General features: G+C 37.3%; 1 protein-coding gene across 3 annotated transcripts in view; it reads left to right on the top strand.

The window, feature by feature from the left end:
- The window catches only part of FER (FER tyrosine kinase), a 272,528-nt gene that overhangs the window by 31,723 nt on the left and 226,341 nt on the right, over nucleotides 1–14,464 (top strand). For all 3 annotated transcript variants that reach the window (XM_036738466.1, XM_036738482.1, XM_036738474.1), the window contains one exon: nucleotides 12,161–12,431. In XM_036738466.1, coding sequence (XP_036594361.1) covers nucleotides 12,219–12,431 — 213 coding nt within the window. In that variant the 5' untranslated portion in view covers nucleotides 12,161–12,218. The remainder of the gene's footprint in view (nucleotides 1–12,160; nucleotides 12,432–14,464) is intronic.

The raw sequence follows: 14,464 nt of genomic DNA, 5'->3' as shown, positions 1-14,464 counted from the left end.
CAAGATTCACTCATTCCCCCTCACCTGCCCTCTCTTCCCTTCCAACAGAACTGCTTTTTCTTGCCACTTTTATGTGAGATAATTTACCCCATTCTGTCTTTCCCTTTCTCCCTCAATATATTCCTGTCTCACGCCTTAGTTTTATTTTTTTTTTTAGGTATCATCCCTTCATATTCAACTCATCCTGTGCCGACATACACACACACACACACACACACACACACACACACACTTATGCGTGCACACGCACACACACACACACGTGCACACACATATGTATATTCCCTTCAACTACCCTAATACTGAGAAAGGTCTCATGAATTATACACATCATCTTTCCATGTAGGAATGTAAACAAAACAGCTCAACTTTATTAAGTCCCTTATGATTTCTCTTTCCTGTTTACCTTTTCATGCTTCTCTTGATTCTTGTGTTTGAAAGTCAGCTTTTCTGTTCAGCTCTGGTCTTTTCACTGAGAAAACTTGAAAGTCCTCTATTTTATTGAAAGTCAGTATTTTGCCTTGGAGCATTATACTCAGCTTTGCGAGGCAGGTGATTGTTTGTTTTAATCCTAGCCCCGTTGACCTCTGTAATATTATATTCCAAGCCCTTCCATCCCTTAATGTAGAAACTACTAGATCTTGTGTTATCCTGATTCCACAATACTCAAATTGTTTCTTTCTGTCTGCTTGCAGTATTTTCTCTTTGACCTGGGAACTCTAGAATTTGGTGACAACATTCCTAGGAGTTTTCTTTTGGGGATCTTTTTCAGGAGGCGATCTGTGGATTCTTTCAATTTCTATTTTACTCTCTGGTTCTAGAATATCAGGGCAGTTTTCCTTGATAATTTCTTGAAAGATGATGTCTAGGCTCTTTTTTTGATCATGGCTTTCAGGTAGTCCAGTAATTTTTAAATTATCTCTCCTGGATCTATTCTCCAGGTCAGTGGTATTTCTGATGAGGTATTTCACATTGTCTTCCATTTGTTCATTCCTTTTGTTCTTTTTTGTAATATCTTGTTTTCTCATAAAGTCACTAGCTTCCATTTGCTCAATTCTGATTTTCAAAGAATTATTTTCTTCAGTGAGCTTTTGTACCATCTTTTCCATTTGGCCAATTCTACATTTTAAGGAGTTTTTTCTTTAGTGAATTTTTGTGCCTCTTTTCCCATTTGTCCAATTCTGCTTTTTTGTGTGTCCTTTACCAAGCTGTTCACTCTTTCATGATTTTCTTGCATCATTCTCATTCACTTCCCAATTTTTCCTCTACAACTCTTCATTTTCAAAATCCTTTTTGAGCTCCTCCATGACCAATTCATATTTTTTTTTGGAGGCTTTGGATATAGGAGCTTTGACTTGTTATTTTCCCTTGAGAGTGTGTTTTGATTTTCCTTGTCACCATAGTAGCTTTTTGTAGTCAGAATTTTTTTCTGTTGTTTGCTAGTTTTCCAACCTGTTTCTTGATTTTTAACTCTTTATTAAAGTAGGGCTCTACTTTCAGGGTGGGGGGGGGGTGCCCTTTCTTAAGATTTAGGGATTTGTGTACCCTTTTACAGAGATTCTTTTAAGGACCTATAAGTTTTCAGTTCTTCCGGGAATCTAAGGAGAGGTATGTATACTCCTCTCCTGTCTTGTGCTCTGGTCTGTGAGCAACCATAAGCACACTTTTCTGCCCTGGAACTGTGAGGAAGGTCCCCATTCTATAATGGCCACAAACAGTGCTCCTCCTCACCCTGGGACTGCCCTTCAGGACTAGGACCTGGATCTTAGTATGGGGAAAGCAACATAGTTTTTCCGCAGTGGTAGCAGAGACCCCTGTAATCCCCTTCTGACCAACTGTTCGACCTCCTTACTGTTTGGGCCAAGAGTGCAGGAAGCAGCTCCAGCCACTGCTGATTCAGTGGTTCCCAAGGCCTGCTCCTGGTTTTCTGGGGCTCGGGCTGGGTCTGTGCTGGTACAGCCTTTGCTGGCCCACCCTCCACTCTCACCCAGGTGTAACAGACCTTTCCTGCTGACCTTTTAAATTATCTTTGGCTGGAAAATTATTTCACCCTGTCCTTTTGTGGGTTTTACTTCTCCAGGAATTGTTTTATGGCATTATTTAAAGGTATTTGGAAGGGTTTGGGGGCCAAAATCAGGCAATTCCCTATCTTTTCTCAGCCATATTGGCTCCTTCCCTTGAAATAAAATTTTTAAAGGTATTTTCGGAATTCTTTTTGGGCTTGTGACCAGTTTTCTTTGAGGCCTTGCTTGTAGATGTTTTGACATTGTTTCTTCTGCATTTGTGTCTTGATCTTTCCTGTCACCATGGTAACTTTTTATTATCATGTATTTTTTTGTTGTTTGCTTTCCCCCCAGCTTCTTTCTTGACTTTGAACTTTATGTTAAATTTGGGTTTTTGTTCCTGGGGTGGGGTGTCACAAGTTCCAGGCCTTTTTGCTCTGCTAATTCTTGGCATTTGGAAGTTTTCAGTGCTTCCAGGCTGGTGTGATCTGTAGAGAGCTGTGGTTATTCCTCTTTCAGTCTGTACTCTGGTCCTTACCTGAAACTGAAAACACAACTATTCCTGATGGCCCTTGCTCCCTTGGGACTGAAAATGCTCCTCTCTACCCTGATAAGGCTTTGGCTCAAGAGTTTCTGTAATTGTTGCTGTCTTGCCTCTAAGACTCACCCCTGGGTGTTACCGCTAGGTAAGGTCCTGGTCAACCCCCACCCCAGTGTCGTAGACCCTCTTCTTCTGACTTTGTAAGTTATCTTGGGCTGGAAAAATGTCTCACCCAGGCCTTTTCCTGGTCATGCTGCTCCCAAATTCTATTTGAGGCATTATTTTAAAGTTGTTTGGAAGAGACTGTTGAGTGAGCTTGGCTGTAGTGCTTTCTCTGCTCTGTTGTATCGAATCTACCCCCAGGTCAGTCATTTTTGGTATTAAATACCTTTTATTTTCTTCTACTTTTTTAGTCTGTTGCTTTTATCTTAATAGTCTTATTTTCTTATGGCATCAGTGGTCTCTCTTTGATCCATTCTAATTTTCAAGTAGTTTGGTGCTTAGGCAAAGTTTAATACCTCTTACACCAAGCTGTTAATTTTCAATTCTTGCTTCCATAGCTCTCATTCTGTTTCTAACTTTTCCCTCCAGTATGCATTCAACTTATAAATAAATACATTTTAAATTCTTTATAAAACTCGTGCTTCATTTCTTCTAGGAATTCTAGTTGAATTTGTGTCTAGAATGTGTTTTTCTTTGAGGCTTACCTGTAGATATTTTGGAGTCATTCTCTTCTTGGTTTGTGTCTTCAGCATCCTCATCACCATCATAGCTTTTTATGATGTGATTGTGTGTGTGTGTGTGTGTGTGTGTGTGTGTGTGTGTGTGTGTGAGTGAGTGTGTGTCTGTGTCTGTGTCTGTCTGTCTGTCTCTGTATATTTACTTATTTTTCTTTTCTACTTTGTGATTTCAGATTTCATATTAGAGCCAGGTCTGGAGAGAAGGTCTGGACTGGCTATATTGTTGCTTTCTTGTAGGAATTACGTGTTGTATAATTCCAGGCCCTTAGGGAAAGCTTAGGTTGGGTACCTGCAAGGTTCCATGCTCCTAAACTGATCTGATCCAAGGCATAGGCTGATCACTGCCCCATTTGGTCTGAGCTCTGCAAGTTCCTAACCAGCATTTGGGTTTGAACAATAATAAGACTTCTCGCTGGATTCAGTCACTATTAATCAGCTGTAAAGTTCTACTCATTCAGAATAACAGAATTGTAGACTTCTCTTTGTTCTGGCATTCCTTTCCTGGTTATTTGTCTGAAGGATTCAGTTTGGGCTAGAAGCTAGAATTGAGACCTCCCACTGCTTCTGGAGTTTAAGCCATACTGCTGCTTCTTGTTTCTGAAGTTTTTCCTTGCTAGGGCTTCTAAATCTTTGATGAAGGTCCCTTCCTTTGTCTGCCCTGGATCTGTAAGTCAGAACTGGGTAGTGGGTGATAAAGTTGCTAGTTGGCACCTGTTTCTGAGACCTAGGAATTTTTGAGTGTGGGACCTCATCTTGCTCTTCCTTGTGTATAAGCCCTGGGCATTGCCAGACCGTTTCCTCAGTGTCCCCAGAACTCTCTTTCTTACTGTGCCTCATCCTGGGCTGGACAAATGATTCAATGTGATTTTTTTCTTCTTAGATTTCTCAGTTAAGATTCAGTCTGATACATTTTCTCCATCTATTTGGAGAAGTTTTGATAGAGAGCTTGCTGTATTCCTGCTACTCTGTGATTTTGGTTCCCCCAAAATAATTTCCTTACATATCAGATAGCCTCTTCTGTATTCAGTGGGACAGCTGAGAAAAATCAGTTGTGTTATTTATCCTTGTGTGTTTCCAATTTCTTTGAAAAAATTTTACATTTAGGAAATTATTTCTAACAAACATTATATAACTTTTAGTAGAAAATAGATCTTGGCTTTGTTTGAATACTTTATGGTCACAAAATTGCTTGTCTACATTAAAAAAAATCATTAATACATTTTTATACCAAAACCTTTTATCATTCCATCTTTCCTTCTCTTATAATCCCTAGCCCTCTTCATTTTCTTTTCAGAGACTTCGAGTCCCTTGAAGACTTAATTCTCCCACCCTCCACAGCTATTGCTGGAGAAAGTCAGAAAATCATATTTGCTGGGTCCATTAACCAATTCATTTTCTGTAATCTCAGCTGGGCTCTTATTTCAAGAAGGTATTCTTCTTATACCCCCTTAATCCACTCTCTCACTTCTCACAGCTGCTATCACAAACTTTTTATCTCTCTTCAGTACTTTGATGATATCCCCTTTCCCACCCTCTAGGCTGAGGACATTGCTCATAATTTACTGAAGAAAATTGAAGCCATTTACTGAGAAAACTATCTCCTTACTTCCTCCTCTCACCTAATTCACATGGGTCTAATCCAGGCCTGCACAATGGCTTGGGCAGCTTGCACCAGGATTGCATGTACATATAAAAGATGTTTTCCTTTACATTTTTCTTGGGCCTCCTGAATTCCTTTGGCATGCAGCAAGCAGCCTGTGGGATGTAAGCATCCAGCCAGTGGCCTGCAAATTGTACAGGCCTGTCTAATCTTCACTCATTTCAGTCTATCCTCTACTGCACTGTTAAATTGATCCTTTTAAAGCACAGGTCTGACTGTTACCCTCCTAGTCAATAAAATGCAGTGGCTTCCTGTTACCTCCATGTCACATATAAAATTCCCTGCCTAACTTTTAAAGACCTTTTCAATTTGTCCTCTTCCTACTTTTTTTCATTCATCTTATACTTTGCTTCCCAAAGACCCTGGCTTCCTTGCTGATCCTTACACAGTAGACTATCTCTCCACACAGAGCATTTGCTCTGGCTTTCTGTCCTCCAGGCCTGCAGTGCTCTCTCATCTCTGCCTGCTAGATTCCCTCAAGTCTCAATCAACATCCTACTTTGTGCAAGAAGCTTTTCCAGTATGTCATTCATCTTAAAAGAAACTATATATATATATATATATATATATATATATATATATATATATATATATATATATATATATATATATATATATATATATATATATATATATATATATATATATATATAAAAGATATATATATATCTTAAAAGAAACTATATATAAGAAAGTATATGAATAATGTTTATTAATATTCTCATAAAGCATGATGTAGGTAGAGGTCAAGCAAATACAGAATTTGAAATCCCAGAACCTGTGGGTTTAAGTCCTAGATGTGACATTGATTTGCTCCTCCACTATCCTGTGAGCACCTTGAGGGGGCAGGATCTATCTTTTGTCTTTTTCGTATCCGCAGTGCTTAGCACAGTGCTGTCTAGTAGTAGTACCTACATAGTAGGTGCTTTATAAATATTTATTGATTCATTGTCTCTAACCTTAGGCAAGTCACTTCATTTCTCTGAGCCTCAGTTTCTACCCTTTTCAAATGGAAATATTAATACTCCGTAAGTTCTTCAAACGGTAGTTTGTAAGGTAACCATTTTGGAAAATTTCAAAGGTGTTATATAGGTCTATTACTATTTTTCTTTTTGAAAATTTCATAGTATAGGGAATTACAAAATTTATGAACAAATAGAATTGTAAAATTTATTAAATTATTTCTCATTTATTTGCATTATAAAGTGCCTTTTAAAAATGTCTTCATTTTGTGAGATAAAAATCATGATGACCCCAAAATTCATGTTACTTTGTATTTAATTTAATTCAACAAATGTTTGTTAATTATGTTTAGAGCACTGTGTTAAGTACTGAGAGGGACAAAATTTAGTTAAGTTATAGTTCCTACCCTATTGGACTTTAAAATCTCGTGGGAAATATGATACATATACAAGAAACAATAATATAAACTGGTACATGTTAAATGCTTGTTGGAGCTACAGAATATTATGTCAGGTCTGGGGGTAGGGGAAATATCGTCATTACTCAGAAGGAGGATTAGAGAGGGTTTCTTGAAGAAGTAGCAGTATTTGAGGTGAGTAAGAATTCAAGAGGTAATAGGGCTGCAGCAGGCAGTTTTTTCAAATTTTTCACTATCAATGAAGTAAAATAGTTTAAAAAAAAGTAAAATAGTTTAAAAAAAAAGTCCTCAGTAGAAATGTGGTATTATCAGACTTTTTTGATGAGGCCTAAAATGTGAGGCCCTTGGGAAAAGCCTATTCTTTGGGGGTTCTATAGAGATCCAATTGCGTGAATATGCTATGTCTCTTTTTCATTTTTTAATTTTTCTTAACTGCTGTTATTTTTATATTTTTCCAAATTCAATTAATTTATTTTTAGTTTTCAACATTCATTTCCACAAGATTTTGAGTTATAAATTTTCTCCCCAACTCTCCACTCCGCTTCCACCCCAAGATGGCATACATTCTGATTACCCTTTCCTCCACTGTGCCCTCCCTTCTATTACCTTCTCTCCCCCCCCAACCCCCTGCCCCCAGTCCCCTTCCACCTTACTTTCTTGTAGGAAAGGATAGATTTTTCTACTCCATTGCCTATATATCTTATTTCCCAGTTGCAAGTAAAAACAGTTTTTAACATTTGTTTTTAAAACTTTGAGTTCCACATTTTCTCCCTTCTTCCTTCCCCACCCACCCACATTGAGAAGGCTTGCTTGTCTTCTGTATATGTTGTACATGTGTAGTTACGCATAACACTTCCATAATAGTCATGTTGTGAAAGACTAACTATATTTCCCTTCATCCTATCCTGCCCCCCTATTTATTCTATTCTCCCCTTTGACCCTGTCCCTTTTCAAAAGTGTTTGCTTCTGACTACCACCTCCCCCAGTCTGCCCTCCCTTCTATCATCCCCCCTTATCTCATCTCCTTCCCCCCTACTTTCCTGTTGGTAAGATACTCAACTGAGTGTGTGTTGTTCCCTCCTTAAGCCAAATCTGATGAGAGTAAAGTTCACTCATTCCCTCTCACCTCTCCCCTCTTCCCCTCCATTATGAAAGCTTTTTCTTGTCTCTTTTATGGGAGCTAATTTACCCCCATTCTCTCTCTTCCTTTCTCTCTCTCCCAATATATTCCTCTCTCACCCCTTAATTTTATTTTTTAGATGTTATCCCTTCATATTCAACTCATATGTATGTGTATGTATACACACACACACACGCATGTATTCCCTCTAACTAACCTGATACTGAGAAAGGTCTTACGAGTTAAAAATATCTTTCCGTGTAGGAATGTAAACAGTTCAACTTTAATAAGCCCCTTATGATTTCTCTTTCCTGTTTACCTTTTCATGCCTCTCTTGATTCTTCTATTTCAAAGTCTAATTTTCTATTCAGCTCTAGTCTTTTCATCAAGAATGCTTGAAAGTCTTCTATTTCATTGAATGTGTATTTTTTTTTCCCCCTGAAGTATTATGCTCAGTTTTTCTTGGTAGGTGATTCTTGGTTTTAGTCCTAGCTCCTTTGACCTCTGGAATATCATATTCCAAGACCTCGGATCCCTTACTGTAGAAGCTGCTAGATCTTGTGTTATCCTGATTGTGTTTCCACAATACCCACATTGTTTCTTTCTGGCTGCTTGCAGTATTTTCTCCTTGACCTGGGAACTCTGGAATTCAGCTACAAATTCCTAGGAGTTTTCCTTTTGGAGTCTTTTTCAAGAGGTGGTCAGCGGATTCTTTAAATTTCTATTTTACTCTTTGGTTCTAGAATATCAGGGCAGTTTTGCTTAATAATTTCTTGAAAGATGATGTCCAGACTCTTCTTTTGATCATGGCTGTTAGGTACTCCAATAATTTAAAAATTATCTCTCTTGGATTTGTTCTCCAGGTCAGTGGTTTTTCCAATGAGATATTTCACATTGTCTTCCATTTTTTCACTCTTTTGGTTCTGTTTTATAATATCTTGATTTCTCATAAGGTCACTAGCTTCCATTTGCTCCATTCTAATTTTTAAGAAATTATTTTCTTCAATGAGCTTTTGGACCTCCTTTTCCATTTGGCCAATTCTGCTTTTTAAGGTGTTCTTCTCCTCCTTGGGTTTTTGGAGCTCTTTTGCCATTTGGGTTACTCTATTTTTTAAGGTGTTAATTTCTTCAGGGTTTTTTTGGATCTCCTTTAGCAAGTCATTGACCTGTTTTTCAGGATTTTCTTGTATCACTCTCATTTCTCTTCCGCAATTTCTCTTCTACTTGTCTTATTTGATTTTCCAGATCCTTTTTGAGCTCTTCATGGCTTGAGACCAATTCATATTTTTCTTGGAGGCTTTGGATATAGGAGCTTTGCTTTTGTTGTCTTCTTCTGGATGTATGTTTTAATTTTCTTTGTCACCAAAGTAAGTTTCTGTAGTTTGAGGTTTTTTTACACTGCTCATTTTCCCAGCCAAATACTTGACTTTCTAACTCTTTGTTAAGGTAAAACTGCTTCCAGTGTGTAGGGTGTCCTGTCCCAAACTTTAGGGGTTTTGTGCAGCTATTTTCAGAGATACTTCTAGGGGTCTTCTACGTTGTCTTTGGTATTTGTAGGTTAAGTCTGGAAGCTGCCACAGCTGCCAGTGATTCAGTCCCCTGAGCCCTGCTCTATCCCTTTCTGTGCTGGGCATGCCCAGGCTAGATTGTGCTTCATTCCTAGCTTGGTGTGTTAGACCTCTCCTATTGACCTTCCAGGTGGTCTTGGGCTGGAGATTTGTTTCACTCTGTCATTTTGTGGCTTCTGTGGCTCTAGAATTTGTTTAGAGATTTTTGGGTTTTCTTTGCAGGAATTTGGAGAAGTTTGGGGGAGAGCTCAGGCAAGTCCCTGCATTTACTCTGCCGTCTTGGCTCTGCCCCCCACTACATCTCTATTTATAGAATGCAAGTAGCAAAAATATATTCTTAGTGTTTAAAAGTAAAGTTCTTTATAGACCTTGAGCTTAAAGTTTCAGAAAATCTAGAACTTTTAACATTGTTCCTTGAATTTTTATGTTGCTCTTTGGAGACATAGTTAGAACATTGTTAGAGTCTGAATGGGAGGAAGGGAATAAGCATTTATATAGTGCCTACTATGCGCCAGGCACTGTGCTATCCCCTTTTTACAAATATCTCATTTGTTAAGCTAAGTTTGAAACTTGCCTCAGACACTTACTAATTATGTGGTCCTGACAAATTATTTACCCTCTCTCAACCACAATAAATAAATGCTATAAGGTTTGGTAGTTCAAAAGTTAATTACATTTGTTCATAAAGTCTTTCCAAGTTTATATAGCAAGAAAAAAAAGGAAGAAGGTCCTTTGGAAAACAATTTGGGATTATACTAGAAAAACTTCATACTTTTTGACACCTCAGTTCCACTACAGGGTACATACCCCAAGGATTTTAAAGATTAGACATAAAATAGGGGAATAATTAAACACATGATGGTATATGGATGTAATAAAATATTACCATGCCATATGAAATGACAAAAATAATTCAAAGAAACTTGGAAAGACTTTGTGAATAGATGTACAATAAACTATTAGCAAATATAATAATGATGATGATAAGTTGTTAGGAAAGCTACAGAAAGATTCAAACTAAAGCCCTTCACAACATAGCTTGATCCTTTCTTTGCAGCCTAATCAATTAAACATTATTCCACCTTTAAGGTCCAACCAAACTAGCCTTCTTCCTGTTCTTCTCAAGTGTCACTCTGTATTGGTAGTTAAGACGGGCTTTTAACGCTTATTCAATCAAATGCCCTTGAAGAGTTTGGCCTTTGTTTCCTTGATTAAATCAGGAGTCCTTTATGACCTCTTTGCCTCAAGGGAAAGCCTAGTTTACATGGGTTGGAGTGACATGTTTGTGACATTAGAGGCTTTTAGACCACATGGCTTTAAGTTGCATTTTTGTGATGCTTTGGGTCACGTGCATGAGTCGCTTGTGTGACTCACCTTTGACCCTGAACAAGATATATAAACCCAGAGGTTGGCATTCTCCCTTGGTGCTCTGAGCCACAGGAGGAGTGGTGTATGACTCTGGGCCAGCCATTGTTATGAGCTCCTTAGCTCGTGAACTCAGATGTTGATGATTTCTTGGTAACTGTGAGTTGTATTTGGTCTGTTAATAATGTATGTTTGTAATTTTGCTCTGAAGTTCAGGCTGCTGGCTTTTTTCCCCTGAACTAAGTGAATGATATCTGTATGTTGATTTGAAATAAGACTGTTAGCCCCCTAACCCTACTTTCCTTAGTAAAGTAGATCAAAAGAAGCTGTGCTGGCAGTGTCCTTGTTGTTGGGCTTGTTGCTCTTTCACTCCCACAGCAGCTGCTAGCCAAATTGTTGCAACACACTCCCACGTCCCACTTTGGGGCCTTTACAAGAGGCCATCTTTCATCCCTGGAACTCAGATTTCTTGTTTTTTATGGCTTAATGAGCTTGCATCATACTAATATGTCACAATTTGTTCAGTTTTTCTCCACTCCGTTATTTATTTCCAGTTGGTTTTTTTTTTTTGCCACTACAAAGAGATGCTATGACATTTTTGTCATATAGATCAGGGCTTCTTAAACTTTTTCCACTTGAGACCCCTTCAACACTTCTTAAACTGTTTAGAGAAGTGCTTTAGAAGACCATTTTTTTTCATTCATTATTTTTCTTTTCTAGTGACCTTCATTCATGTTTGTAGTAGTGGGATTTACGGACCCAAGAGTGTAAAGAGTCTGCTGACTTTTTCTCAGTGCGCATAATTTGCCCTAACTCGTGATTGTTCAGATGTATGTTATTTGCTTGGAAAAAAGGTTATTCTTTTTTCTGCATTTGTGAAACCTTTATCAGCTAACATATTTTTAGATCAAATCACTCAGGTTAGAAAGGGAAAAAAACATATATCTAATTTAAGGCAATTCAGCTTAAATTGACTTTGAAATGTCTTGTGAACCAGATTGTAAAACAGATGTTTCTACTTTCTGTTTTGCTAGCTTTTTTTTTTTTTGAAGAAGCTACTAGAAGATTAGAAAACAAAGTAAAGATTACTGTAGTCTTCAGGAAATATGGTTAATCTTTGGTAACAGGATATTGTTATTGAGAAGTTTTGGTTGAAGTTTGTAATCAGAAGTTATAATGATACTTTGCTTTAAAAATACTATCATATATTCATGAAAGACCATAGTTTACAAAGCACTAAATATCATGTGAGGTGGGCAGGGCTAGTATTTATTCCCTTCCCCTCACCCCCCCATATTGATGATTTAATCAGTGCAGGCAGCTCCTCCTGAGGAGCTTCCTCTAATCCAGGCCTGCACAATTTGTGGCCCTCAGGCATCCTCTACATTTTTTAGTGGGCTGCCTGAAATCCTCTGGCATGCTGCAAGTGGCCCGAGAGTCTTAAACAGCCAGCTGGCCACAAATTGTGCAGGCCTCCTCTAATCCATACCTTCTCTGAAATTTATAATTTTAGAAAATTATCTGGGGCACTGAGAGATTCAGTGACTTGTCTCGTGCCTCACAGCCAGGGTGTATCAGAGGCAGGACTTGAACTCATATGTTCCTGAGATCTCTTATGATCCCCACACTGGTCTGCTCTGTCTCTCATTGAACTTTTAAACAATAAGCAAACAAGTTACCGCCCTGGTAAATGACAAACTCGTACATAAGTGCTCTTTTCACAACACTGGTACTGCTGGAGAGCCAAGCTCCTTTGTAGCTTAGGATTCTCTCTTTTTACAGATATGGACACATGCTGATTAAAAGAATTTCTTACAACCTGTGGAGCAGTTAGTGCTTTATGAAGATGGGATTTGGAAGTGACTTGAAGAATTCACACGATGCACTGTTAAAATTGCAAGATTGGGAATTACGACTCTTGGAAACGGTCAAGAAATTTATGGCACTGAGAATAAAAAGTGATAAAGAATATGCATCTACTTTACAGAATCTCTGCACTCAGATTGATAAGGAAAGTACTGCCCACATGAATTATGTTAGCAATGTATCCCAGGTAAGAAAACAATTTTATTGTTTGGGAGTATAGAAAATTCAGAATGTCTTAAGTGTAATAATTGTACTTAAAGCAAAAGGATCCCACTGTAACAAATGGGTCTTTGTTGTTTCATCTCTTATAACATATCTATTTTCTGGTTTGTTGAGCCCTACTGCTATTAGATTCTGGTACATTTATACATTATACCTAGGCTTTTTGAAAGACATGGTACATTGATTATAATTTTAGTATCGTACATTCTTTCAGTCCATTAGTCAGAGATTTCCTTTGCGCCTAGATCAACTGTAGTTTGAATATACAATAACAGTGTATTGACGAACTGTCCAAAGTTGCTAAATAAATTAAGAAAGAAAATAATTTTATAACTTGAGGTCATATTGTCAGGTAAGAACCAGGAGCAAATCCATACCTGTACTTGAACTATTAAAATGTACTTTACAGTTAGATAAAATTAGAGATGAAATCTATCTCCGATGTCAGATTTCCTGAGTTTTACATTTTCATTTACATTTTGTATTACATTCATTTACATTTACATTACAATTTACATTTTCCCATTTATTATGATGTCAAGTTTAGTGATAGTTTTAAAATTATTTAAATTTTTTAAAAAATCAATTTTAATACATTTGAACACTTGAAAATAGTTTATTTTCTTTGGATACAGATAGGGCTTACATAAGTCTACCTGTAGAAACTACCATTTTACATATTCATATATGTGAGAGAGATTTTTGTTATTTTCTACATGGCAACAAAGCACCATTATACCTAAGACCATTCTCCTCATGATTAGAAAGTACAGATTTCTGCATACAAGGGGTCAGACTCAACAATTCCTAAGTAAACTAATTCTTTCTGCCTGATTATTAAAGTTATGAAAGTATTTCAGCTAAGAAGTCTATAAGTATCAGGTGAAAGTATTTGGGTGTTTGTGGCTGAGATACTGTGCCATTTCCATTACTCTAAAGGGTTTGGATCAGGCTTAGAGATTTAAAAAAATTCTTCAGAAAGATTTTGCTTTCACCCAGTAACTGCCATTCAATGTTGTGACTCTGTAGGGAAAAGCTGGCACAACCTTTAGACATATTTCATGCATAGCTAATGAAGAAAATATGGGTTCATTTCACTTAGTATATTTATTCATGCATTTAACATTTTTAAAAGGATTTTATTGAGGTCTTTTGTTTTTACATTAGTCCTTTCCTGATATATATCACCTGTTGCTGAACTTTTCCTCATAACAAAGAAAAGTTAAAGCAAAATCAAATTTGAAAACTGACTGTGCTTGTTAATATATGTGACCTACTCCTCTAGTGCTCTGACTCTTCCAGAATGAGGAAAGTGTTTCATTATCTCTTCTGTGAGATGACATTTGTCACCACAATTTGCCTTTAATATAGTGTGTATTGCATTATTGGAGGCTTTGTGCATAGTACTGCCCTGGCTCTGCTTGTCTTGCTCTGCATCAGTTCACACAAGTGTTCCCACGTTTCTCTGAAATCCCTATTTGCTATTTCTTATGACAACAAAGTGTCCTGTAACATTCATGTACCATATTTTGTTCTTTCTCCATTTGAGAGCCGCTTTGTGTACATTTTTAACTATAACAAAATCAACCATGCATTTTATAAAAATAACTGATTATGTATATATTTCATTACATAAGCTAATTTTCTCTATTTTTCCAAACTACCACCTGTACCATTTAAAACAAATACTAAAAGAAATTTAAAAACAAAAACCAGAAACCTCCCAGATAGCACTTTCATCTCGACTTTTAGAGGAAGATTTAGTTTATCAACAGGCAATCACAACTTCATGAAACTTACGTGAAAACTAGGTTTATTACAAGAGAAATGAACATGATGTGGAACCCAAAGAGTTCACAATCCATACAGAAGTTTGCATTTTTATAACAGCAAGCCAAAGGAAGAGATACCAGAAATCTCCACCTAAAGAGGTGTTGCATGGTGGAGGGGTGGGGAAGGTGCAGTAAAGGTAGGAAAAGGACAAAATCTCTTCCAAAG

Source organism: Trichosurus vulpecula, chromosome 1 (assembly GCF_011100635.1).
Source record: "Trichosurus vulpecula isolate mTriVul1 chromosome 1, mTriVul1.pri, whole genome shotgun sequence".
NCBI lineage: Eukaryota > Metazoa > Chordata > Mammalia > Diprotodontia > Phalangeridae > Trichosurus > Trichosurus vulpecula.
This window is presented reverse-complemented; position numbering and strand designations above follow the sequence as displayed.